Genomic DNA, 26,083 nt, shown 5'->3' with positions numbered 1-26,083 from the left:
TGAAAGAAGAAAATCTAAATTCAAAATCCTGATATTGCCAATCCAAACAGTAACAATTATCTACTGCATGATCCTACAGAGCAAGGAGATGGATGTGAGCAATAGAGATGGATGATGCCTAGACATGGCTGGCCTAGGAGCTAAGGGGGAAGCAGCCTTCACAAAATAGGAGACAACATGCATGTTTTAGTCTAAGGGAAAGGGAATTCTTTGTCAGTGATTCTACCACAACCGATTCGAATGTCAAAAGACAAATGAAAGGCAACAAAAGCCCTTCTACCAAACACACCCAGGAAAAAAAGTGGCTAAAGAGGTCAACTTAGAACTTTAATAAGTCCGGTGCTAATTAAAAATAAAATTTTCACATAACCGGACCTACTTTTCTAGTAAATAGTACCATTGTTGGGATGCTATGACATTATAGAATGTGATGCATATGAAAGGACTCCAAATGATTGAAATCAATGTAACATAATTTGGATCTTTCATCTGGACTTATATGACATGGCCGATTGTTAGAAAGACATCAATATTGATCCATTCGTTTCATATATTCCATGTTTCACTTGTTTCATATATTTCATACTTCACCATTGGAATAGGTTCACTAGTAGATTATTTCTCATGTCGAGAATCATTGTATGTGAAGTTCATAAAGGAATGTGATATTGTGCCACAATGCACTATTTTAGCAGTCCAATAAAAAATGGTCTTGTTCAAATATGAAATATAATAACTCAATGGTATGGTAAATGTAACAATCACTCAATTCTAGCTACCAAAATCTTTCTGAGGTTAACCATTAAAAATTGCTGTTTATACTAAATGTGTTACTGACTAAATCATATAAAAATGAATATTAGAACATTTTCATGTATGAAGATGTTTAGCTAAGGCAACATGCATACAAACTAAATGACAAGAAGCAAGACCAGAAGCAAGACCCGAGAACAGTTAGTTTTATGAATGAACTAAGGGTTACAAGTTTCATGACCCCATGTCTTTTTGGCTGGAAAATGTTCATTTCTTTTAGGATATTTACTTTGGAGAAAGTGATAATGTGAGAATCTTTATATTTGAACAATAAAATTGTTTCTCTTCTTATAGATTTTATTGTCAATCTAGTTTAGTATAACAAATCTAGATCAAGGTCATATTCAAGAATTTCTTCCACAAAATTAAAATTTTTCTATTAAAGAACAAAGTCCATGCCTTCAAGAAATTTGAAGACAAGCATGGCATGATTTGAAGGCCAATATAAAAAGATGGCAAGCTTGTTTGAAGTGCCTTACTAAAAAGGTAAGCATTGATTATAAAAAAACTCTCTCCCTCTCTCCAATTTCTATGTAAGATCAATTCAAAATTATAGTGGCACTTGTAGATCATTTTGACCTTGAATTGCATTAAATTGATAGAATAAATATGTTTCTTAAGGTGACATTAACAAAACAATGTGTCTAGTGTACTTAGAAAACTTTTTTTCATGTGATGCAGGGGAATTTCAAATTATGGAAATTCCTTGGTAAAATTAAGTTGACAATAGTATCAAATTTTTTTAAGGTCTTCTTTCATATGGTTTTGAAGCAAACATGTTGATAAATGTATATACCATAAGTTTTCAAGGGTTAAATTATCTTCTTGGTTTTATATGTCTATGATATATTACTGCCTCAAAAAAATACATGCTTATTTTATGAAACTAAGTGATTTCTCACAAAAAAAAATGTATTGAAAGATTTTAATGACACTTTTGTAATAGGTATTGAAATACACCAAGATTTTTCTTGATGTATCATTGGATTACTACGAATAAGCTATATCTGAGAAGTTCTTATGATATTCAGCATCAATGACTATAAACCATTGTTGCTAAAGGAGAGTACTTTAGCCTTGATCAGTCCCCCCAAAAGAAAGTTAACGTAAAAAAAATAGAACAAATATTTTACGCACAAGCTATAGGGAGTTTAATATGTGATTATTTACGCACATGTTAAGACATTGTATTCATAGTTGGGATGTTGGGCTAATATTTAAGCAATTTAGAGATGAACAATCAGAAAGTAATCAAACAAGTTATGTAGATAATAAAAGGTTACATGCTTTCATTTCAGCAATTAGATCAGTCGAAGATCATTGGATATTTTGTTAATTATCAAGATGGTTGAAGTTCCACACCAAGTTGTGTTAAACTATCAGTTGAAGGTGCAGTTTCTTGAATGAGTGTTAAGCTGACACTCATAGTTTCTTCCATTATAGAAAGAGTTCACAACTTATTATAAGGCATTTACCAAAGTATGATCGGAAAATTTTGTTGGGTTACAAATCTTGAAAAGAATTAAAAAATCATTAAAATTATTTTGTGGCAACAAGTCAATAGTCCTATATCTCGAACAATAACAAAAGTATATTAAAATAAAGAATATAGAGACATGAAGTATCATGTTTTCAAAGAAAAAGTTTAAAATGGTTAAGTGTATATAGAACATATTGGGACAAACTCCATGCTTGCAAATCTGCTTATAGTGTATCATTCAAGGTCCTGCATAAGCACACTTCTTATATGGCATTGTATCTCTTGATTGAGTAGTTATCAATAGTGAACACGTTTATATTTGCCACAAAATAAAATTTATGTTCCAATTTCATTCTAAATTTGTTTGTTGATCTCAATAAGGAAAAAATAACTAGTTGAAAATACACACGTTTAGATCGCATTACATGTAATTTTCATGTAATGCATCCAGACATTATCGATATTGTAATATTATGTTGATGTGAGTGACCATTGCTAGATTTTGTTACCATATGTGTCTCTAGAGCATGTATTAATATAACATAAACCTGCTTATTGGAGATGATGACATTTGGTAAATTAATAATTTGGAACTCATAAAATAACTTCATAATATATTACCATGAATAGACATATGGCCAATGGTAGATCGTTGGAACTTTGGTTTTAGCCTGCACATGCTATTAACCATTCATGATATGCCCGCTTGAAGTACTAGACCACAATTGTCATATTCGGTTGGCCTTTATATCAACTCATATGGTTCGAGGTCTCATAATATGTATATAACGTGTTTGTCCATGTCCAATTTTATGATGAGCAAGATGAATAATGGGATTATTAGGAAGTTAGAAGATTCTAGTTCCCAAAAGCACTGTGTTTAGTTCTCTTTTCTGTCCCATCACCAGAGAAGAAACTCTGGTTTCTCATTCGTGGAAGCTTTGATACCAAGAACCGTTGATCTTCTCTTCACAGATGGATGCAGGCATGCTTCGACATTACTCTCTTTACAATGATTCAGCACGAATGAACCTCAAATGAGAAGCATGTGTTTTCCTTTGAAATTTTCCATCAAAAGGCTCCCATCTATCCAATAAACTCCAGATGTTGGAGCATGATTGCCTATTGAATGGTCAGGAGTTGTTAGTATATGGAAATTCATTATGGAGTGGTTTGGAGTTAAGAGATGCCCTTCATCCTCACTCTACTGACCTTCTATGGCAGTTCAAGAAGCAAAATAATCCAAATGCCCGGCTCTGTGTTGGAAACAGGTATTTCATCTGGTTTTTTGAAAGCTATGGGGATTGGGGCTCTAATAAATCGAGTTACATCGGGACATGAAGTTTTCGGTTAAGAAATCAAAAACTGTTTATGGGCTGCTTGCAGAAAGGATTTTCTGAAGCTGATCTGGATGGAGAATGAAAAGAGATGCTAATATGGCTAAAATCAGAGTTCATGGGTGCTCAATTTAGTGTTCTAATTCTCTTGATTTGTCCAAGTTTAATAGGAGCAGTGTTTGCTTATATTGTCCAGGATTGTGAGTGGAATTTCACTGGGGCTGGTCCATTGTTTGCAAAATCTGATGCTGTGTTTCCTGAATTTGTAGGATCGAAGTGTTCGAACTTAATTGGTGGGTCTATGTCGATTTCTAGGGTACCGCCTTCCAATGAGACATAGTGTGGCTGGCTAAAGAACTATTAAATGGGAAATGGCAAGGTCGTAGGGTGAGACATTATATTCCACAAAAAGGACAAAGTAGCCATTGGTCTCTGGTAAGAGTGTTGTATTTCAGCCGTAATGCCCAAGTTCCAGGAACGGAGGCTTCTCGAGTGAAGCGTGTTATCTAAATGTAATTATTCTTTGCAAGTAGTTGTTTTATGATGATTTTGACTCTTGGTCGCTTTGAGCCTGTACATAGCCAAAAAAAAAAAAAAAAAAAAAGAGAACTACGTAATAAAAGCGGTACATCACAAGCAGCGGCATCCGGCGGGAAAATGAAAGAAAAAGGTCGTATGCAGGTCCGTACAATGAGCCTTTCATTCACAGTATAAGAAGAGTTTTTTTTTTTTTTCCTTCTTTTCAATAGAAAAAATTATGATGATCTCATAGTCTGTATGAAGCGTTGTAACAAGTACATCCTGAAACAATTACAATGAGAGAGGGAGAGAGAGAGAGAGAAAAAAGAGAGACAGAGAGAGAGGGGGGGGTTACAGCTCTCCATCTGTGTAATCGGGGAAAGTAACACACTTGTAAACCTTGCATTGTGTGCATAATACATATCCAACCTGCACAAAAAAAACACTTGGGTTTTAGCCGACGAAGAAATATAAGAGAGAGAGACAGAGAGAGATCACCTCAGATGAGGCTAAAACAGAAAGACCGGGACTTAATCCATGTTAGTTAGAATGCTTATGGCAGCTTTTAGTCATTGTGAGGCGATGTAGAATGAATGGATAAATTTGTTGTCTTACAATGAAAATATTGAACGATAAAGACTTGCGACTTTCCTGTCAACACTTGAAACTAAGTTTCTTATGCTTGTGGGGAACACAGACACCATCATTCAAGAAGTAGCACTCGGTCAAGGGATTGCCCTAGTGCAGTGCTACAGTTTAACCAAAGTGCAACAAGAGGGGCCTATTCATGTCATGCAAGCTTGATCTCCATTTCAGAGTTTGTGCCCAGAGGATCAATATTTTATCTTTTGCCCAAACTTGTGTGGCCCTTATGCAATACACTGACTTTCGATTTCCATATGGCACAGATGGAAACGTTTAAGCTCATGGCCTCTGTTTTATCAGACTGATAAAGAAATCAACTACTCAAATACATGAACAAAGTAATGTCTACGTGTATGTGTGTGTGGCTAATCACCCTCTTCATTCTTGGTAAGGTCTTTTCCAGGACTTTCAACGCACACACAAGCACACCAACACACATATACATGTGCAAGACCATCTTATCTTATTCAAATGTGTAAAAAGAAATGGAGCATATGCTATGTCAATTATTAAGTTGAACTGAGTTGTAATCTGATATTGGTGCAACCGACAATCCACAATCCTGCCTTCTTGTAGTGCATTTAGTGAGTTAGAAGATATGTCCTTAACCAGAAAAAGGAGAAAAGTGTTCTGTTGTTTCTTTTTCATGCCTTTCTTTTGTTAAATGTATAAATTACATTGCTCATGAAATAAGAATATCAGCTTTGGTACGAGAATCCTTATGTTTCCAACGGATTGGGAAGGGGGTTAGACGGTTGGTTCTGTTCAATAACTCATAAGAACTGCCAAAAATGAGGAGTTTAATACTAAAAGAGAGCTCTCATCATCTTTTATGATTTGGGTTGGAAAAAGGAGAGATTAAACTGGCATGCAAACAAATACGTGTTTATGCTTTCTTTCTTACGTAATTTGTTTTACTTAACCACATTTAGATTTGACATTTGAATAACGTCCTAAAATATGTGGCTGGTAGTCACATAAAACAAGCCATGACTGCCAAGTAAGACTCTCACCATATGACCTGTTCCCCACCCTGCCTCAGGCACAGTAATCAAAGGCTTGAAACTTTTACTCATTGAGATTAACCTCTGATGCTTGCTGGCCTTGTGCAATGCTTCATTCTTCATTCAAAACTCATATTGACTACTCAATTCAATTTTATTATGATTCTGATTGGTCAAGCTCAGCAACTTAAAATTGGATTCAGACATGACTTTAGTTTCAGAATTCATGCAAATTTTGTTTTAGTATCTAAGGCAGAATCTGAACCGGAATAAAATTCCAATTAAGATCTAGAATCAAAATAGAACCAATCCAAATTCTGCTAAGGCAAGACCATAACAGTAAGCGCCCAGTAACACCTGTATCATCCCAAACACAACCAGTTCATTAAAACAAGTTCAAGACGTCAAGACTGTATCCAGTTGTTCTGGTCTTCGTTCCATCAGAGGACTTGCCTTAATACTTTATAGTTTGCCCCAATATTTTATCATTTTAATATGTGTAGAAACGGTAAAAGCAAATAGAAAGATGAACACACGAATGTAACGTGGAAAACCCCTCAACTAGAGGGAAAAAAAACCACAGGTGAGGAGGACTGGTACCCACTAGCCCCCAGACACTCTCTCTCTTTAATTATCATTCACACACCGAAATTAAGGTTTACACAGCTTAAGTAGAGCCATAATAGTAACACATTGGATCGGGTCCAGATATATTTGGATCCAGACCCGGATAGGTGACCCAACTACAACATATGTCAACGCTCCCCCTCAAGTTGGGCATACATATCAAACATATCCAACTTGGATACATTTCTCTCAAATTGAGTCACAGATGAGGGTTTAGTCCGAACATCAGCAGTTTGGTCTTCAGATTTCATATATGGTAGAATCAACTCTCGGGCATCAATTCTCTCCCGGATGAAGTGACGGTCAATCTTAACATGTTTTGTTTGGTCATGTAACACAGGGTTGTTGACCAAATTGATTGCGGACTTGTTATCACAGTACATCTTCATAGGTTCTTCAATCTCTATCCCAATATCAGTCAGTAATACTCTCAGCCACAGTAATTCTGACACTCCAGTAGCAACAGCCCTATACTCAGCCTCTACACTTGAGCGGGAACAAACATCTTGTCTCTTGCTTCTCTACACAATCCCCCCAAGTAAACGCAGTACCCTGAAGTAGATCTTCTAGTATCAACACAGCCTACCCAATCTGGGTCTGAATAATCTCAATTGGCCCTTGTTTCACATATAGAAGCCCCTTGCCAGGATTCCTCTTCAAGTAACACAAGATTCTGTCGAAAGCCTTCAAGTGAGTATCTGTAGGCGCGTGCATGAACTGACTCATCATATTTACGGCAAAAGTGATATCAAGTCTAGTCAGAGTGACGTAGATCAATCTTCCAACCAGACGTTGATAGCTCCCCTTAGCTTCTTCACAAAGAGGTTCTCCATCCTTAATACTGAGTTTGTGTCTAACATCTAGAGGAGTAGAAACCGGTCGACACCCTAGTTTTCATGTCTCCTTCCGTAAATCCAGAGTATACTTTCTTTGATTCAGCACAAGAGTCGTACATGAACTAGCAATTTCAATACCAAGAAAATATCTTAGTTTGCCAAGGTCCTTGAGATCAAATTCAGTAGCCAGTAAACCCTTTAATCTTGCTATCTCATCTTCATCTAACAATCATATCATCAACATAGACTAACAAAATGGTAACTTTACCCTTCTTCTTCTTTACAAACATCTTCTTTACAAACAGAGTATGATCTTTGTTTCCTTGATTGTAGCCATGTTTTCTCATCACAAGCCTAAGACGTTCAAACCATGCTTAGGGAGATTGCTTGAGCCCATACAAAGCCTTTTTCAGTTTATAACATTTTTCCAGTTTCTCATATCCTGGGGGACCTCTTCTTCAAGATCTCCGTTGAAAAAAACATTCTTAACGTCAAGTTGCCACATCTTCCACCCCTTCAACACTGCTAGAGAAATAATAACTCTAACAGTCTTCATCTTCGCAACAAGAGCAAACGTTTCCAAGTAATCAATCTCATATTTCTGACTAAACTCCTTGACAACCAGGCAAGCTTTGTACCTCTCAACATTCTCATCTGGTTTGTACTTAATAGTGTAAACCCACTTGGATCCCACTAGATGAGCCGCTTCAGGAATCTCTACCACTTCTCATGTCTGATTTCTGCTCAAGGCTTCCATCTCTTCTTGCATAGCATGAGTCCACTTGGGATCACTCTGAGCCTCTGTAACAGTCCTAAGAATCACAGCCAACGAAAGATATGATACAAAACATTTGTAATCCGTGCTCAGTCTAGAATATGACACAAAGTTACCAATAGGGTGTTGAGTACATGACCTGACACTCTTTCTCAGAGTAATGGGAAGCTGCTCATTTTTAGTTTTTGTCTGAACAGTTTTTGTCTGAATGTCTTCCTCAATAGGTTTCTTCTGAGCACGACTTGGGTCGCCATCGGCATATATTGTTTCAGCTCGGTAGAAATAAGATTCTTTTCCTAAGGATTCATGTCAGTGGAAATAGGGAACGAAGTAACTAGAAGGGTTTTTATAATACCCCTCCTCTAGAGAGTTCAGCTTTAACCATGTTAACTAAATGGTCTCACATTATTGGTTAATAGAGAATCCAATTTACCAACGAGTCACGAAATGCTATGGTTCTTACATAGGACTTATTGATTTATTCAGAAGTAATTCGTTGAGATCGTGCACCTTTCTCTATTATTAGATTACAATAGCAAAATATTTATGCACTCTTCGAATAAGAATCAATTTTCTGAAAGATCCTGGCTTTCGTGCTTTGGTGGGTCGTCCGAGATCCTTTCGGGCTCGAACCCGCAGCTTCCGCCTTGACAGGGCGGTGCTCTGACCAATTGAACTACAATCCCAAGAAAATGAGGTGTACAACTTACATTATTTATTGTTTATTTTGATTTTATTTCATCAAACCAAATTTGCCAATTATGAGTTGGGCGCTTTAACCATTCAGCCATGGATGCTTCGCGAAGACTCGTCATCAACGGGGTTGTGAAAAGACCTATTACTGGCTAATTCATGGGTAGAGCCAAATGGTGTGAACTGTACAAGTTACCAACAACATTGATTAAATGAGGGAAAGGGCTCCGGTGTATAGAAACTTTAGACAAGTTTCTTTTGCAGTGGATACCTGAATGCCAAGTATGACTCGTAATAATCTATCTTCTGGAGCATAGGATGATTCTTTTGCTGTCTGAGGTTGGCTGAGGCTGTTCAAACAGGCATAGGCAAACTCAATGGCATTCAGGGAAGAAGTAGGATTGAGATTAAGAGCAGAATTTTCACCATCAATCACCTTGTCTGTACAGACTCTTCGCCTAGAGTACACCTGCCCAAACAAACGGTTACATTCCTCTTTCGTCCCAGTGGAACACTCTTCATTCCTCTCATGTTCAAGCACTTCAACAGCCTGTGGACTCTCTTCTTGCTTGTAATCCAAAAAATCTGTAAATTGAATTTCCTGATTCAGAGAATACTCTTCCCTTGACATAGACTTCTCCCCCTGAAGAGTATTCTCACAAAAGTAAGAGACATGTTCCAAAAAGGTGACATCCTTCGTAACATAAACTCGACCAGTGGTAGGATCAAGACACTTATACCCTTTTTGAGTAGGAGAATATCCAACAAAAACACCTTTAATTGACCTCGGATCAAGTTTTTTAACATAAGGACTGTGATCATGAATAAAGCAAACACATCCAAAGACACGAGGTGGAAGAAGAAAGGGTGGACGACTCCCTGGAAGCATAGAGTGGGGAGTCTGCCCATTTAGCACACGACTAGGCATACGATTGATCAGATATGCACTAGTGAGAACTGCATCACCCCAATATTGTTTTGGAAGATTCCTTTGAAACAAGAGGGCCCTGGTGACATTGAGTAACTGACGATTTTTCCTCTCAGCTACTCCATTTTGTGGAGGGGCATAACTGCAGGACGTCTCATGAACAATCTCCCTTTTTCGAAAGAAATCTTCAACAGCTTGACATACATACTCACGAGCATTATCAGACCGAAAGGTCTTAACAGAACTACCATACTGGGTCTGCACATGAAGAATGAAGGTCTCTATGACATGAGGCACTTTACTATGGTCTTTTAACAGATAAACAAAGGTACTCCTTGAGTAATCATCTATAAAGGTTATAAAATATTCAAAGTCACAACGAGTATTAATGCCCAAAGGCCCCCACACATCAGAATGAATCAAGGAAAAAACTTCATTAGCACGAGTGTTCGAAACAGGGTATGAAGCTCTAACATGTTTAGCAAACTGACAAACATCACACGATAACATAGATATGTCCAGACCAGAACATAAATCAGGAAATAACTATTTCAAAATCCCAAAAGAGAGATGCCCAAGGCGTTCATGCCAATACAAAAAAAACTGAAGACAATCTTCTCTCTTCTTCTTTGTCCTGCTAACTGCTGTCATAAGAGCTGTGGCCACACGGATGGGGAGTCGATATAGGCCTTCAAACACCAAACCAATCTCAATCCTCTTCCCAGTCACCAAGTCCTGCAAAACACAACGATTTGCAGAAAATATAAGTTCACAATTCAATTCCTTTGTAATCTTGCTGACAGATAGAAGATTCAAGGGAAGATGACGAACATGTAAGGCACCATGCACTAAAAAATTGTTTAAAGAGTCTTTTTTCCCGCCACAGAGGTGAAGAAACCATCGGCAAGAGAAACACGTTCCTTTCCTGAAGAGAGCTTATACTCAAGGAAGAGCTTAGGATTGCCAGTCATGTGGTGGGTGGCACCACTGTCAACAATCCATTGTCCCATACAAGAATTACCTTTTTCTCTAGAAACCACAAGAGCATGGTTGACTTTTACATCATCTGCTGCTTAGGCCTGACCAATATCAATCCGACTCAAATAAGCACAAAGATCACGAATTTGTTCAGCAGAGATATAAGCTTTCTCTCCACTAGAGTTAGCAACATCAGAAGTAGATTTCCCCCCACTGGAAGGTTTCCCTCTTCTATTCTTCTTTTCTGGATGGAGGTCCCAACAAAATTCCACTATATGACCAGTCTTCTTGCAGTGAGTGCACTTGCAAGGAGGTCGAGCAGCTCCTACAGGACCACGGCTAACAAGGGCAGACCTCTCATTGTATGAGATGCGATCCCCCTTTTTTCCAATAATAATAAGGCATCGTTGCTCTTCAGCCTCTACCCGAGAGTAAACCTCTTCAATACTAGGTAGTCTGTCAGAATTAAGGATTTGACTCCTTATGCCTTCCAAGTCCTCATTCAACCCTATTAGAAATAGGAATACTCTAATCTCCCATTCTTTAGCTAAATGATGCACCTGATCTTGGGGACGATCCCAAGTGTCATCAAAGTAGTAGTCAAGGTCCTCCCACTTAGATTTCAAAGCAGCATAGAAATCTGCTATAGAGTGTTCACCTTGCCGTAGAGAATAGATATCTTTCATTAACTGATACACCCGAACAATTCTCTTCTTTTGGCCATACATATGCTCAAATATAACCCACATATCCCTCGCAATCCTTTTGCGAAGAATAAGGGGTTGAATCTCGGGGGACACAGAGTTGACAATCCAAGTCTTAACTTGGTTGTCCTCAAGAAACCATGTGTTCCAAGCAACATTTGTCTCATTCGGTTCAATCTTCCTTCCATTTATATAAGCAATTCTGCCTCGACCTGCGATCCCCATGGTCATAGCAGCGGACCATTGCATGTAGTTTTCTTTGGTAAGACGAATAATAGTAACTTGAACTGGAATATTTTTAGTTCTAGTGGCACCAACATCAGTATGATCCGTATTGACAGTAGAGGAAGAAGATTCTGCCATGATCACGAACCAACACTGCGAAGAAAAATAAGGGAAAGAGCAGTTGTGCAAGAGCTGCAGCAAGCAAGGGATGACGTCCACTAGCATAGCCAAAAGAACAGTTCAGCAATGACACACCCGACGGCAAACGGAGACACCAACACTGGCGGTGACTCTAGACGGAGACACCACCACTGGCGGCGTTAGACAGAAGACTAGCAGCGGCAGAGCTGGTGGCAGTAGAGAGCTAGGTGGCAATCCTGTTGTCCATGACGGAGACACCAACACTAACACGAGCAGCGCCGGAATTCAGCAACAGACTCCACTGGGAGCAGTAACAAAGAATGCGAGGAAGCAGTGGACGGCAGCGGAGCAGACTCCACGGGATGGCATAGACCGCCAGAGAGACAGCAGCCAGAGCAGGTCCAGGCGATGCAAGGCTAGGCAGAGCAGGAGGCAACGCAGCAGGAGGCGACGCTGGGAGGAGCTCGGCGGAGCAGCAGGAGGCGACGCTGGGAGGAGCTCTGCGGAGCAGCACTCGACGGAGCAGGAGGCGACGCTAGGCGATAGACCAGGCGTCGAGATCGACAGAGAGCAGGGTCGAGGATTGACGGCGTCAGGAGAGCCGGTAAGCAGGCGCTGGATATCGGAACAGCGTCGGACGATGAAGGACCAGCTCCGGATGATGAAGGGCGTTAAGCGATGGAAAGATCAGGGCCGGAACTTCACGGTCGGCAAATTTTTTTTCCTGGAGGCTGGGTGTTGGACTCAGGTGGCAACAAGTCAAACCCATGAACTAGGCACGGGCTCTGATACCATGTAGAAACGGTAAAAGCAAATAGAAAGATGAACACATGGATGTAACGTGGAAAACCCCTCAACTAGAGTAAAAAAAAAAAAACCACGGGTGAGGAGGATTAGTGCCCACTAGCCGCCAGACACTCTCTCTCTTTAATTAGCATTCACACACCGAAATTAGGGTTTACACAACTTAAGTAGGGCCATAATAGTAACACATTGGATCGGATCCAGATACAGATCTGGATCCAGACCCGGATAGGTGACCCAACTACAACATATGTCAACAATATGTATTGGCCAATAGTTATGACTCCCTTTACATGTGTGGACTTGAGAATAGTCTTATATTAAAGACTTTTTAATCTTCACAAGTTTATATGCCGTTCATTATACTACCAGTTATCTAAGTTCATAACCTTTTTAGTTTCAAGGTGCAGACAAAAGCTGACTGTGGTATGGATTGGTATCCACCACACCAGATGCTCAGGCCAGCTTTGAAATGAGTCATCAGAATCCCTATTGGTATCAAAATCAAGCTGAGCAATTGGACACAAGGTGCAACATGCGAGGATGTATGTCTCATAATCAAGGAATACTGTACCAACTAACAAGCATATGTAAGGAAGGACTTGAGAACATTCCTATAAAAGGACTTCAGAAGAGTTCTATACCAATTTGAAAAATGTTCGGACTTGATTTTTAGCCTTTTTAATGTGCAAGACTTAAAAATATGTTACCACCATACAAAGTCAGAAACCGCCTTGAGAATTTGCCCAAACATAATGCACCAAAATGTATTCTCTTCTTTCTAGGAATAAGAACACCAACTTGACATTGCTGCAGGGCTCTTCCTCTTCTAATGCATATAAAAATGCCAAGCAACTTTGCAAAAGAAGGCACCAATGCTAGCAAGGGAAGGTAGTTTAATAAATTTGAAGATCATGTTACTTGCCATATTTGTCATGTCAATGTAGAATATGTTTAATATGTTGTTATTTTCACCTTTCGTTACAGAAACAAACAAATAAAGGACTATGCCCCCATGAAAATATCCAAAACATTGTGAGAAAAATAAATTTGTTAACCAGTATCTTGTTTGTTGTATTCGACAATGTTTTCTTACTAATTTGTCCACTTGCTTATATAGCCCATCCTCTTAAGACGGGTCCATTTTCTGGTACATCTATATGTGCATATGTGTGTGATTTTTGACTGATTCCCCTCTTGCTTATATAGCCTATCCTCTTAAGATGGATCCATTTTCTGGTGTGCATGTGTGTGTGAACACACACAAGATAATAGGTCATGTCATATCCTGGTTGCTAACTGACATGGATATGGCAAAATGGCCATTGTATCCATGTCGTCGACATGCCGACATGGGTATGGTGACTCGATTGGACACACTGTTTAAAATTGCATATTAATTTTTGCATTTTGCATATTAATTCACCAACACATATTTTTCACCTTTTTGTATTAATTTTGCATGTTTTTTGTGTTGCACAAGCACATGTACATGTATGTATACCTTGTTGCATCCCCGTCTCCATAATTTAAAAAACTGCTGTATCCATACCCCCCACCCCTTCTCCACAAAAAAGTATCTGTATGACTTAGCTTGGTATTGCCTATGCTTAAATATGTTATTTCATACTTTTAACTGTTGGATCTTAATTTTCAGATTGCCAGCTTCCACTGTTAAGGAAACAGGGACCTTCATGGCAAAATTCCTGTGGTTGGACATGGAGGAGGACCACACCCTCACTGTGTTGCCTGGCATACACATCCACACAAACAAACAAAAAGTAAAATGTTGTGCCATATCTTGGCTGTTTTTGCTATATGATTGAACAAGTTATTTCATATATTGTTAACTATGGACATGGAGGACTGGAGCAGTATCATAAACTTACTACATTGCAAGACACCAGCTCTGCAGGCCTCATCTGGACAGGAAACATGCTTGAAATGTAGAAGGCAGCAATAGATCAGCTTCGTTGAAAAGAGCCATGGAGTGCAGATGCTCAAATGTGTTGTGGGAAAATGATCTTAAATGCATGTGAGAAGGAGCTGGTGCATCTATAAGGATAACAACAATGGATGCGTATGGTTCAGCTTTATGCTGGCCTGGCAGCTACATGAGAACCACATTGAATGGAAAATTGGGAACAGCAACACTGGCTACTTCTGGCTGGATAACTAGACAGGTGCATTCTTACTGACTGAGATTCCTGGAGATAACCAAGCAGATGTAGAGCCAACCTTTTAGTTCTCAGTGAAGCAATTCGTGAGGGGATAACAAGAAACCTATATATACGGCCGATCACTTCCAATCTGAACTTGAACATGTGGCCTAGTTTAAAAAACAACCAAGCTGAGGAGACACTATGTTCATTATCCAAGACCGGAAGAAAGTTGACTGAGAAGACTCTGTGTTTGATATCCAATGACCGGAAGAAAGTTGGCAGGAATGAAATTTGGGAGCTGACTAGAGTTAGATTTCCTTAGAACAATGGTGAAAATGGCTTTGGGAGGAGATTGGACACCTGTATTCAAGATGGGTGGTTTACGTCATTTGTGATTCCAAGCTTCCCACAGATTGCACGCAAAGCAAAGAGTAGGCTTGGATCTGGGTGGTTTACGTCATTTGTGATTCCAAGCTTCCCACAGATTGATGCAAAGCAAAGAGTAGGCTTGGATCTGGCTAACACATGTACACTAAGCCAAGCCATATGTATTTCCCACTTATTATAAGTGCAGGGTAGTAGCAAATATTTGGAGATATATTGTGAGAAAATTCAGGGGGAAATGTTCTCCAACTTCTAAAATGAGGTGTGAGCTGAAGTGGTGGATGTGAAGCACACTCAAGCAAAGGTGGCTTATGAAGAGCCAGAAAATCACCCTTTCGGCTTTCTAATAATAATTTAGAGAAATTAGCAGTAAGGAAACAGGACCATCCATAAGCAAGAATTGGTCGATTAGGGAGACCAGGAAGGAACATGGAGAAGCTGTAAGGAAACTATTGTATCAGACTAAGTCACATAAGTGCAGGTATTGGTGCAGGTTTGCATATGGAGAACAGCAATTTTAGGAAATGTGGGTGCAAGGGTACGGCAGGGTATGTACATGTATGTATGCAAAATGCAACAAAAAATTCAAAATGAAAGAAACATCTAAATAAACAAGTAATATAAATAAAAACAGTAGATATTAATTACCACTAATTCACAAAAAATATAATGAAAAGTAAGTTAATGACGAGCTAAATAACATAAAAGTAAGTAGTTTGGATCAGTTTCGAGAAGTTAATGACGAGCTAAATAACATAAAAGTAAGTAGTTTGGATCAGTTTCGAGCCAAAAAGTACCTAGGCGCGTCCAACTACAGTACCTGCTTTGCTGTGTCAGTACGGAGACAGGTATAGCGACCCTACTGAAGAAACTGAAGTAACCATCTGACTTACATATGAGATGAAAACCAAAGGTTGGAAAATGGATTACACAAATTATGGGTATCCAGACGGCTTCTAATGGTTGCTGGTCACCATTTGGAATTAGCACTCTAAATAGCATCTATTAGAAGAAGCAGGGTCATTCTCTAGCCCTCATGTTAAAGGCTGAGAATGGTACGGTCATTAAAGCTGGACAGAAGTCAAAGTTTCAGATGCACTTTTTTCCAGAAACAGCAACATTCAATATGCTTTTGGAAATTCTCCCAAGAAACCTACTGGTCTAATAACTCTAATTGCTAACAACAGAAACTAGAAAGTTGGATGAAGAAAGACACTGAAAGCAGAAGATGCTGCAGTCAATGGCATGATTACCTAGACTCACTGAAGCATAAGCTGAAAATCTTGAATAGTGACCTGACTATTCAAATGGGCTTTTCATTAATGTTTCCACTGACTGCAGAGGATGATCGCAGATGCTGAGCCAGTGGCATCCTTGATTGTGTATTGAGACCCTTTGTAATGTCTTTTCATATCAATTTTATGATATGTTCTGGAGCTGTCCCCAAAAGGTTTGTAGTGAACAAGCATGGCAACCTTTACATCACTGACATTGTTGCAATATTTTATAAATACCATCTACATATAAATGCTAACTAAATTAGTTACCTTTCCTGCAGTGTAGTTATTGACTTATTTATCAATATCAAGCACATAAAAGCTCCATGAAGTCGAAACTTGTGTTCACTTGTCTACTCACTTCAACAAACTCAAACTTCTCTCATTTGATCACTCAGGCCTGTTGTGCACCTCCAGGTGTGCTGCAAGCACACCTTCCAAGTAGGAAATGCATCCAAAAGGAGCTTATCGACATTATAAAAGGTCTATGATTTTGCATAAAGACACTAGATTAACCAATTTCAGTAACACTGCCAATGCATTGTTGTCTTTCTCCATTATAGAGTTTTAAGCATTGTCACATGGCAAAGTTGTATATCTCGGGAATATCTTGGGAAAATCTCGGCAAATTTTTAAAAAATTTAAAAAATCTAATAAATCCTGAAAATAATAAAAAAATAAAAAAAACATAAAAAATACGTTTAATACGTTTTTTATTTTCTAGCATTTTTTTAAAAAGATACTTGTTTTCACGTTTAATACGGCTGACTTATTTTTCGCGTATTATACGTGTTTTTTTTTAATAAGCCATGTTTTCTGTAACAAAGGTTTTAAGTAGCTTCTCTGAAGTTATTGCCAGTTCATTTCATAGTTCTCTTCCTCCTTCCATGGCCCAAACAATTGGCAGAGTCCCATGTTCCTGTAAATGCTTGTTAACTTTACATTTTGGTGATATGTTCATTATTAAATTTCTAAATGTTTATATCTTTCCAGAGATCCCTTAAATTCATGAGTATACAGAGATTACATGAACTGCATGGCTCTGACATCAGAGTCGATGTAAATTAAGAACAACCTCATTAGCTGATTCAGAAGGTTCTATTAATTTCAAGTACGTAGCCCACATGATAGGCAAACCAATTTCATGTTAAATTGTGAACATTTGATGAAAGTGCACCATGTAAGTTACGGACTTCCCTTAGAATCCTATGATAAGTGTTAAAGAATATTTCTGAAATATTAGAAAGTTAGAGAGGATGTCTTTAAACATTTTCTTATAGTTTTATGGACTGTTTTTGTAAAGTGTTTACAGCCAGCCCTAATCTCTTTTAAAAGAGATTAGGGTTACGTAAATGAATTAATCATCTCTCTCCCTGGTTCTCTCCTTTCCTCGACATCTCTCTCGTCTCTCTCAATCTGCAACATGTCAGAGCCCTAGATCTAGGATTGTGCTAATCTAGGGTTTCACGTTCCTTCCTTCATCTCTCACCTCTTCCTCCAAGTTAGGGTTCACGCCTATATTTTTCTGCTAACTTCAAGAAAAGCAAGTAATCTGTTTGTTAAAAAGGGCTAATCACGTTTAACATGTAGAAACGTGATTAACACCCTTGTGTTGTTGTTGCCGTGGAAGACATGGAGAAACGTTGATGAAGTTGCTGCCGTGGAAGAATATTGTGGATCTGATCAGGATGTATCAGATCTGAGTTTCTGTTGTCGTGGAAGAATATCTATGTCGCTCATATCTGCTTATTAGATCTGATTTTCTGCTGCGGTGAAGAAAATCTATGAAATCATGTATCAGATCTGCCCTAAACAGATCTAATTTTTTGATTCCTTTTGTTGTCGTGGCAGCAGCTCTGTGACATTATATATCAGATCTGCCCTTTTTGCTGCTGTGTGTGAAGTCACATTGTTGTTTGAAGATGCAGTTTTGACGTGAGGAGCAATATCTGCAAATCGTGAATGTGAAATCAGTAAAGTGAGGCTTTGTGAGGTGTGGACTGCTGCTAATCGTAAGTACAAGATATTTCAGTTGATGTCGTTGATTTCTTTGTCGTGTGGACAGCAAGTTTTATGAGAAACTACTGTGTTTAGGAGTAACAGCAGTCTTTTGTCGTTGGGTGAAGAAGTTTCAGTCACCGACTAAAACAGTTGGTTCCACAATGCTGCCTGACTCTGTAACACGGGTGCTCCTCCAAAGGAGGAGTACCCGCTCAGTATCGGTACGACACCGGTACAGGTGTGGGTACAGGCTTCGGTACGCCATTGGTACGGGTTGACCGTATCGAAGGCCGTATCCATCCTTTTTTGGACACGGTCAAATTTGACCGAGTACAAATATGTCCGTTTTTAAATTTTAACGATTATTTGATTTTATCTTTTAAAACTATTTTAACATTAAAAAAAACGAAAGTTCAAAACCCTTAAAACATAAAACATGTTTTCTTTTTAAGTTTTAAGGGTTTCTTCTCACCTCTCACCAAGCGACGTCCGGCGACGAAGGCAGCAGCAATGAAGGCAGGGTCGACGAACGTGGCGGTGATGTTGGCTGCCCGGGGGAGGAAATGGGTGAGCAGAGCGTGGGTGCCGCCGTAGAGGCACGTCGGGGCGACGACATGGTCGCCGCTGGCGCAGAGCTGCAGCAGCATGGAGGAGATGGCGGACATGCCGCTGGCGGACATGACGGCCGGCCGAGGTTCAGCACCGTGGGGTTGAAGTGCCGGCTGTATATGAAGAAATCTCGGTCAGGACCGAGCTCGCGGTCGAACATCCTCCGCTTAGTCTCCGGCTCCATGACCGTGAACGTCGCGGACGCCTCGATGGACATGTTGACGCCTCCATGCTCGCCGAACTCGTGCCGAACGCTCGCCAACGCCTGCACAGGGTCCGACAAGTCCGTCCATTTCCTCCCACCCTTCTTCATTGAAAACCCTTCATCGTCGTCATAAGACACGCATCGTCTTCGCTATAACGTTTCTTCCCCATGAGAGGCAGAACAGTACTGGTGGCAGCCGTCGCCTCGGCAGCCATGGATGCGCAGAGAGGGAGTGGGAGACAGAGACAAGGATGGAAAGAGGAGGGGGCGTACGTCTCTTTGGATGGACTCGGGCCATCTCCCTTTGAGGTGTTCTTGGTTTGTTGGGTGTCATTTACTTATAGGCTGATAAATTTTGGATTATGATTTATGAATATATTATGTTCATAATTTTTGATATATATATGTACGAATATGTTATTTTGTTTGAAATTTTTTGACATATATATGTATATGTGCATGTGTGTGTACGGCCGTACCCCCGTACCCAAGTTTTTTAAAAATGGTTCGTACCCGTACCAGCACAGGCACCCGAACCCGCACCCGTACCTATGTGACATAGTTGCCTGATTTATAAATTTTCAGATCTGCTTGTTTGAGAAAGTTTCAGATATTGCTTCCAGTTTGAGATATTGCTGCCTGCTTAAGAAAGTTTCAGATTTGCCATTGGAGTCACAAGCCTCTATTCCAAATTTGTTTGTGTTTCCAGTGATCCTTTATCTCTGATGTTAGTGGACAGCAACATCCTAGACTCTTAACGTGTACACCAATAGGGATTTCTTCATTTACTATGGCTGAAAAAGTAAATCTAAGGGCTCTGTTGAATACAAGATGGCTGGAAATTCCTTCTCCTATGCCAATACTACTGTAATAGACTCAGCCTTCTCTGTTGGTGCTCCTACCGATGGCCCAAATATGATGTGGACGATAGATTCTAGCGCCTACAGGCACTGTTGTAACCAATCACACATTTTTTCATCCTTAGTCAGATTCTCTACACCACAACATGTCAGACTGGCTGATGACAAGCTATCTCCTGTGTTGGGCAGCGATGATATCTATCTCCCCCATTTAGGCACTATTACCCACGTGCTATATGCTCCTCAGTTTCCTGTTAATTTGTTATCTGTTAAGCAGTTGGCTATTGACTTACAGTGTGGAGTTATTTTTTACCCTGGTTCATGTTCTTGTCAGGACTTACTAACTAGGAAGGTAATTGGTGGCGGCCATGAACGTGAGGGTCTCCATTTCTTGTCTGTCCCAGTAAATGTTGTTGCATCATCATTCTCCTCAAAGACTTCTCCTTTCCAGTGGCATGTCAGACTAGGTCATCCATCAGTGTCCAAACTTCGTCGCATGTTTTCAGGTATTATACACCAGAGTCCTTCGTGATGCTTGCCTGTTAGGCAAACATACACGGAGCAACTTTCCTTCGAGTCAGAATCCATCTAGTCAAAGTCCATTTGATCTCATTCATGTGGATGTGTGGGGTCCTAGTCGGGTTCCATTCACTCCCGTTTTCGGTATTATCTTGTTTTGGTTGATGATTTTACTAGAGTCAATTGGGTATTCTTATTACGGGAAAGATCGGAAGTCATATGTATTCTTCCGAAATTTGTCAAAGAAATAAAAACTCAGTTTGGTTTCATTGTCAAAAATATTTACACTGATAATGCTCTTGAGTTCAAATCCTCTGTGCTACTTCAATTTTATGTCAATCATGGAATTCGACCTCAATATACTTGTCCTCACTCGTCACAACAAAATGGTGTTGCCGAACGCAAACATCAGCAACTCCTAAATGTGGCCCGTACCCTCATGTTGCATTCACACATGTCTGCTTATTTTTGGGGTGATGTGATTCTTACCGCATGCTATCTCATTAACAGATTACCCTCATCAACCATCCAAGAACATATTCTCATTCAACTTTTATATCCAGATCGACCATTATTTCATATACCTCCCAAAGTATTTGGATGCACCTGTCTTGCACACATCCTAGGCCCAAACAAAAACAAACTTGCTACCCAAGCCATCAAATGTGTATTCATTGGTGATTGGATACTCTGCCAATCAAAAAGGATATAAATGCTTTGATCCTCAGACCAAGAAAGAGATTATCAGTGCAGATGTTACATTCTTTGAGTCTCGTCCTTATTTTTCTCCTTCGAGTCCTTCTCCATCAGAGAAATGTACCTGTGCCTCTTCTTATTCCATCAGTGTCACTTGAGCCAATCCCTCCATCTCAATCTATGTCATGTGAACGTTTCATTGATCCTCCATTAGTTTACACTCGTCGTCTCGGTCCCTCTCTCAACCGCCCACAAGCGTCTTCTCAAGAGGTAAGCTCCACTGATAAAACTGACTCAGGTTTAAATGATGACCACACTGCAGATGATCTCTCCATTGCTATTCGCAAGGGCAAGCGACAGTGCACACTACATCTGATTTCTAATTCTATGTCTACTGACCATATGAGTACAAGTTTGGTGCAATTTGATCGAGCTCTGTCTACCCACATTATTTTGTCTTCTCACCATCAAGCCTTGTTAGATTCACTATGGCAGCAAGCCATGCAGGAGGAAATGGATGCTCTTATCTCTCGGGAGACTTGGGACTTGGTCGATCCACCGACGCACTGTGATGTGGTTGGATCAAGATGGGTATTCATCATCAAGTATCATTCTGATGGCTCAATTGAAAGGTTCAAGGCACGTCTTGTCGCAAAAGGGTATACTTAGACTTATGGTATTGACTTCTTTGAGACATTTTCGTATGTGGCTCGGTTGGGCACTATTCGATTGATTATATCTCTTGTTGTCCAACAAGAGTGGCCTCTCTTTCAACTGGATGTGAAAAATGTCTTTTTGTATGGAGACCTTTCTGAAACCGTCTATATGCAGCAACCACCTGGTTTTGAGCAACAGGGGGAGTATTCCAAGGTATGCAAATTAAAGAAGGCTATTTATGGACTCAAACAGAGTCCTCGTGCATGGTTCCAGAAGCTTACTAAGGCGTTATCTAAGTGTGGATTTCGCCGATCCCAGCTTGATCACTCATTGTTTCTCAAGCGAGGCTCATCAGAGATGGTGATATTGATTGTCCACGTGGATGATATTGTTCTCACCAGGGAAAATGATCAAGAAATAGCTCAAACAAAGGAGTTTTTACAACAACACTTTGTTACTAAAGACTTTTGACAACTCCGTTATTTTCTTGGTATTGAGGTGGCTCGTAGTAATAAAGGAGTTGTAGTGTCTCAAAAGAAATATGTCATTGATCTTCGGTAGGAAACAGGACTATTGGGGGCTAAACCTGCCACATTTCCCATGAATCCCCGCATTTGTATACATGATGATGACTCAGAGCCGTTTGACTCTAGATCTTACAGATCCCTGATAGGGAAACTGTTATATTTGACTGTCACTCGCCCCGACATTAGCTTCGTTGTGAATAAGTTAAGCCAGTTCATGGAAAAACCCCGGAAGGTTCATTGGGATGCTGCTCTAATGATTGTCAGATACTTGAAATCAACCCCAAGAAAGGGGTTATGGTTCAAAAAGAGAGAATATGTTGACATCGAAGCGTATAGTGATGCTGATTATGCAGGGTTTGTAGATGACAGGAAGTCTACTACAGGTTTTTGTGCCTTTGTGGGAGGTAATCTTATTTCCTGGAGGAGCAAGAAGCAGAATGTGGTGGTTCGTTCTAGTGCTGAGTTGGAATATAGGGCTATGGCTCAAACTACAGCTGAAATGTTGTGGGTTAGATCACTACTTTTGGAGTTGGGTGTTTCAGTGAATCTCCCAATGAAGATGTATTTTGACAACAAGGCAGCTACATATATTGCTAACAATCATGTCTTTCATAAGAGGACGAAACACATTGAAGTGGATTGCCACTATATTCGAAACTTAGTTCAAGATGTCTCCTTAGAAGATCAGGCAGCTGACATCCTCACCAAGGCTCTTCCCATTGGCGATTTCCTGAGATGTTATAGCAAGCTGAGCATGATTAATATATATGCTCCAGCTTGAGGGTGAGTGTTAAAGAGTATTTTTGAAATATTAGAAAGTTAGAGAGGATGTTTTTAAACATTTTCTTACAGTTTTTGGACTGTTTCTGTAAAGTGTTTACAGCCAGCCCTAATCTCTTTTAAAATAGATTAGGTTTACATAAATGAATTAAACCTTTTGGCTCTCTCTCTCTCTCTCTCTCTCTGGTTCTCTCCTTTCCTTGACATCTCTCTCGTCTCTCTCAATCTGCAACAATAAGGAAAAGGTGTCAACCAAGGGCTAAATAAAGTTTTTACATAGCCATTATTCTTTATGCTTCAATTTAAGAACAAAAATACGTCACCTTTTGTTTAAGCAGATATCATTTAAAATTGTCCCACGTTTAGAGCTAAACTAGTTTACATTGTCTTTCTTAAGGCTGGAGTGTTCTTTTGATCATCTAATACTGGAGGCATTTAAGTTTCCTACAAGGACATGCACTCCTCAAACGAAACATTATTCAATCACTACATATTAAGTTCTGGCCGCCAGATTGGCATGAAGATCTTTCTCATTTGTCTTACAAATGTTTTCCTGTTTGAAATTGAAGTTATCATATATTGCATAATACATGTCAAATGGTAGGCAAACTTCAATTTTTTTTTTACAAGGTTTGGTCAAAGCAGCGTTTCTCTTAAACAGTACAATTTTGTTACTTGCTAGTGGGAAAACTCAAATCTATGAGCAAATTTATATTGCATAGAAACTAGCTCATTAGCTGCTTAGCTAAACCCTCGCACTAACATCCCTTCTTGTAATTCAAATTGGAAAAAGAATTGGAACAAGCCTATTTATGATTTAACAATGTCATGCATTTCTCACAAATGGAAAGTCCAAAATCCATCTTCAGTAATACCAATGGATGATTATATATGCCAATGAGATGACAAAACAAGTCATCAGATGTATTTCTTCTTATTATATGTATCCCCCAGCATTGCACATGAGAGATACAATGATAATATGGCATAATATCATTTGATTCTTAAGCATGATTTATTAACTAATAAATATATCCAATGAAAAGTTTCAGTAAGATGGTCCAAGGAGAAATATCTTGTAGTGGATAGTGCATGGAAATCAGAAAGGGACTTACTGCTCTACATGTTGGACACCGACGGTAAATCCTGTTGTTCTGCGCCTTTACATTGGTCTTTTTACCTTTACAAAAATCACATATTAACCAGCCTCTGCCTTGACAAGGATCACACAAGATACCTTGGTCCTGTTTCAATGTTTTGAGGTAAATGAGAACAATTACGAACTCTTGAAATTGTATCAGACTAGAGCAGGAAAACCAGATTCACCAGAAACTAGGAGTAGGCATTGCAGATAAAATTAGGTTAGGTTCCAGTATGATCAATCATTAGCTTAGACTTTTGTTTCAGGGATGTCATGTATCCATACATAGCATTTGAGTGCTAAACAGTACAAAATGAATAGAAGCATAGCGAGACCAAACTAATCCAACATGCAACAACAGTGTGGCAACTATGCTATTTGTGAAGTTTGCCTGCTGTAATCTGCAGAAACAAGCAAAATTGTGAAATCAACTAGCAAATCAGTCTTTGTACATTTAATTGCTTGTCCAGTAACACAATGCAGTATAACCATCATTAGTAAACCAAAATCATCCAGCCAATAAAGATGAACACATTAAAATGGTCTCATAATTCTACAAGAATCAACCACGGATAACTGGTCAGTGAGACATAATGTGGACAACATCAGCTACATTTATTTATTTAGAAGAAGCTAGACAAGGAAAGTGAGGCAGAGAGAATTTAATGTTGATGAAGAGCATGAGTATTAATTCAAGAGTGCTTTAAAGCTATGCAGCCGATACTCTTCAACTCATATCAGCCTGTATCAGCCCATGCATTCGTGGCAAAGGGCCGATACGATGCCTATCAGCCGATACGTGCCGATATTCACAACACTATTTACAAAATAATTCAGTACCCCCTCCCATCAATATCAGCCAACTATTTGCAGACGGCAGAATCATCACAATGAATTCTAACATGTAACGTCAATAGATTTCAGACAACCTTCTCAAAGAAGATAATTATAAACGTTACGGTCCAAAATATTTGTTTCACCATCAAATTAAGAACACCAGGTGAGAACATAGACGATCCCACGAAATTACTTGGCATTTGACAATCAACAGTTCCTAGTTTAAAGTTCCAACGAAATGGTTCTTCAGAATCCTAACAAAATCCAAGTTGTTGTAGTTAAGTTGCTTTTGCTATAAGAACTTCATAAAAGAAGACATGAGGAATAATAATAAAAAGGAAAAGAAAAAACATGATTCAGATGTTCATTACGATCCCTCCACATTTCATAGCTTCTCTACAATCGAATATTTCATCATGATAATGGCATCAGCATCGACCCTTTTACTACCATAACATAGATCTTGTTCAAGGCCCAACTATCAGTAACGCGTCCCATTCTAAGGAAGCAAACAATAAAATAACAAGAAGGGAAAACAGAAGCGAAACCGTCGTACAAGAACATGTACGCTGACCTGCTGATGTGACTGCTGAGTCGTTGCGCTGCTTGCGCAATAAGTCACCGTAGCAGATCCTCTTTTGCATGACACGAAAGCTGAATTTGCCCTAAGCATGCAGATGCTAGGCTTGCTAGGCATCGGGAAAGCCATGGTCGAAAATGAAGAGCCCAAACCAGAAGGTGGGGAGACGAGCGTCAGAGAAGGAGGGCGCTTGATGGTGTCGCTCTAAAACGAATTGTGCCATTCATCCAGATGACGTTTGGGTGATTCGAAGTACCCCAACATGGTCGAAAATGACGTATAACTCCCACCCTTTTGGCACTTGTATTCCCATAAATGACCATGATTCCTTCAGGGTCT

General features: G+C 39.4%; 1 protein-coding gene across 5 annotated transcripts; it reads right to left on the bottom strand.

Moving 5' to 3' along the window:
- Positions 1-4,341: 4,341 nt before the first annotated feature.
- On the bottom strand, positions 4,342-25,888 carry LOC116267855 (retrovirus-related Pol polyprotein from transposon TNT 1-94). Of its 5 annotated transcripts, none has more exons than XM_031649787.2 (3): positions 25,739-25,888; positions 24,302-24,430; positions 4,342-4,578 (listed from the first exon to the last, which is right to left on the bottom strand). In XM_031649787.2, exons 1-3 carry the CDS (start codon positions 25,871-25,873, stop codon positions 4,501-4,503), a joined length of 342 nt encoding a protein of 113 aa, XP_031505647.1. In that variant the 5' UTR covers positions 25,874-25,888; the 3' UTR covers positions 4,342-4,500. The 5 variants fall into 4 exon arrangements, with proteins under 5 accessions (XP_031505647.1, XP_031505644.2, XP_049931296.1 ...); XM_031649785.2 differs by lacking the exon at positions 4,342-4,578 and adding an exon at positions 14,497-14,716; XM_050075339.1 differs by lacking the exons at positions 4,342-4,578; positions 24,302-24,430; positions 25,739-25,888 and adding exons at positions 4,585-10,392; positions 10,489-13,191.
- Between the last annotated feature and the right edge of the window lie 195 nt (positions 25,889-26,083).

The sequence above is a fragment of the Nymphaea colorata genome, unplaced genomic scaffold, assembly GCF_008831285.2.
Source record: "Nymphaea colorata isolate Beijing-Zhang1983 unplaced genomic scaffold, ASM883128v2 scaffold0001, whole genome shotgun sequence".
In the NCBI taxonomy this organism is placed as follows: domain Eukaryota; kingdom Viridiplantae; phylum Streptophyta; class Magnoliopsida; order Nymphaeales; family Nymphaeaceae; genus Nymphaea; species Nymphaea colorata.
The sequence above is the reverse complement of the archived record's forward strand: the minus strand, read 5'-3'. Positions and strand labels throughout refer to the sequence as shown.

What these genes read in the sequence shown, in the direction of transcription:
- LOC116267855 (XM_031649784.2), bottom strand. Translation starts at nt 10,167, where the DNA reads ATGTTATCGTGTGATGTTTGTCAGTTTGCTAAACATGTTAGAGCTTCA.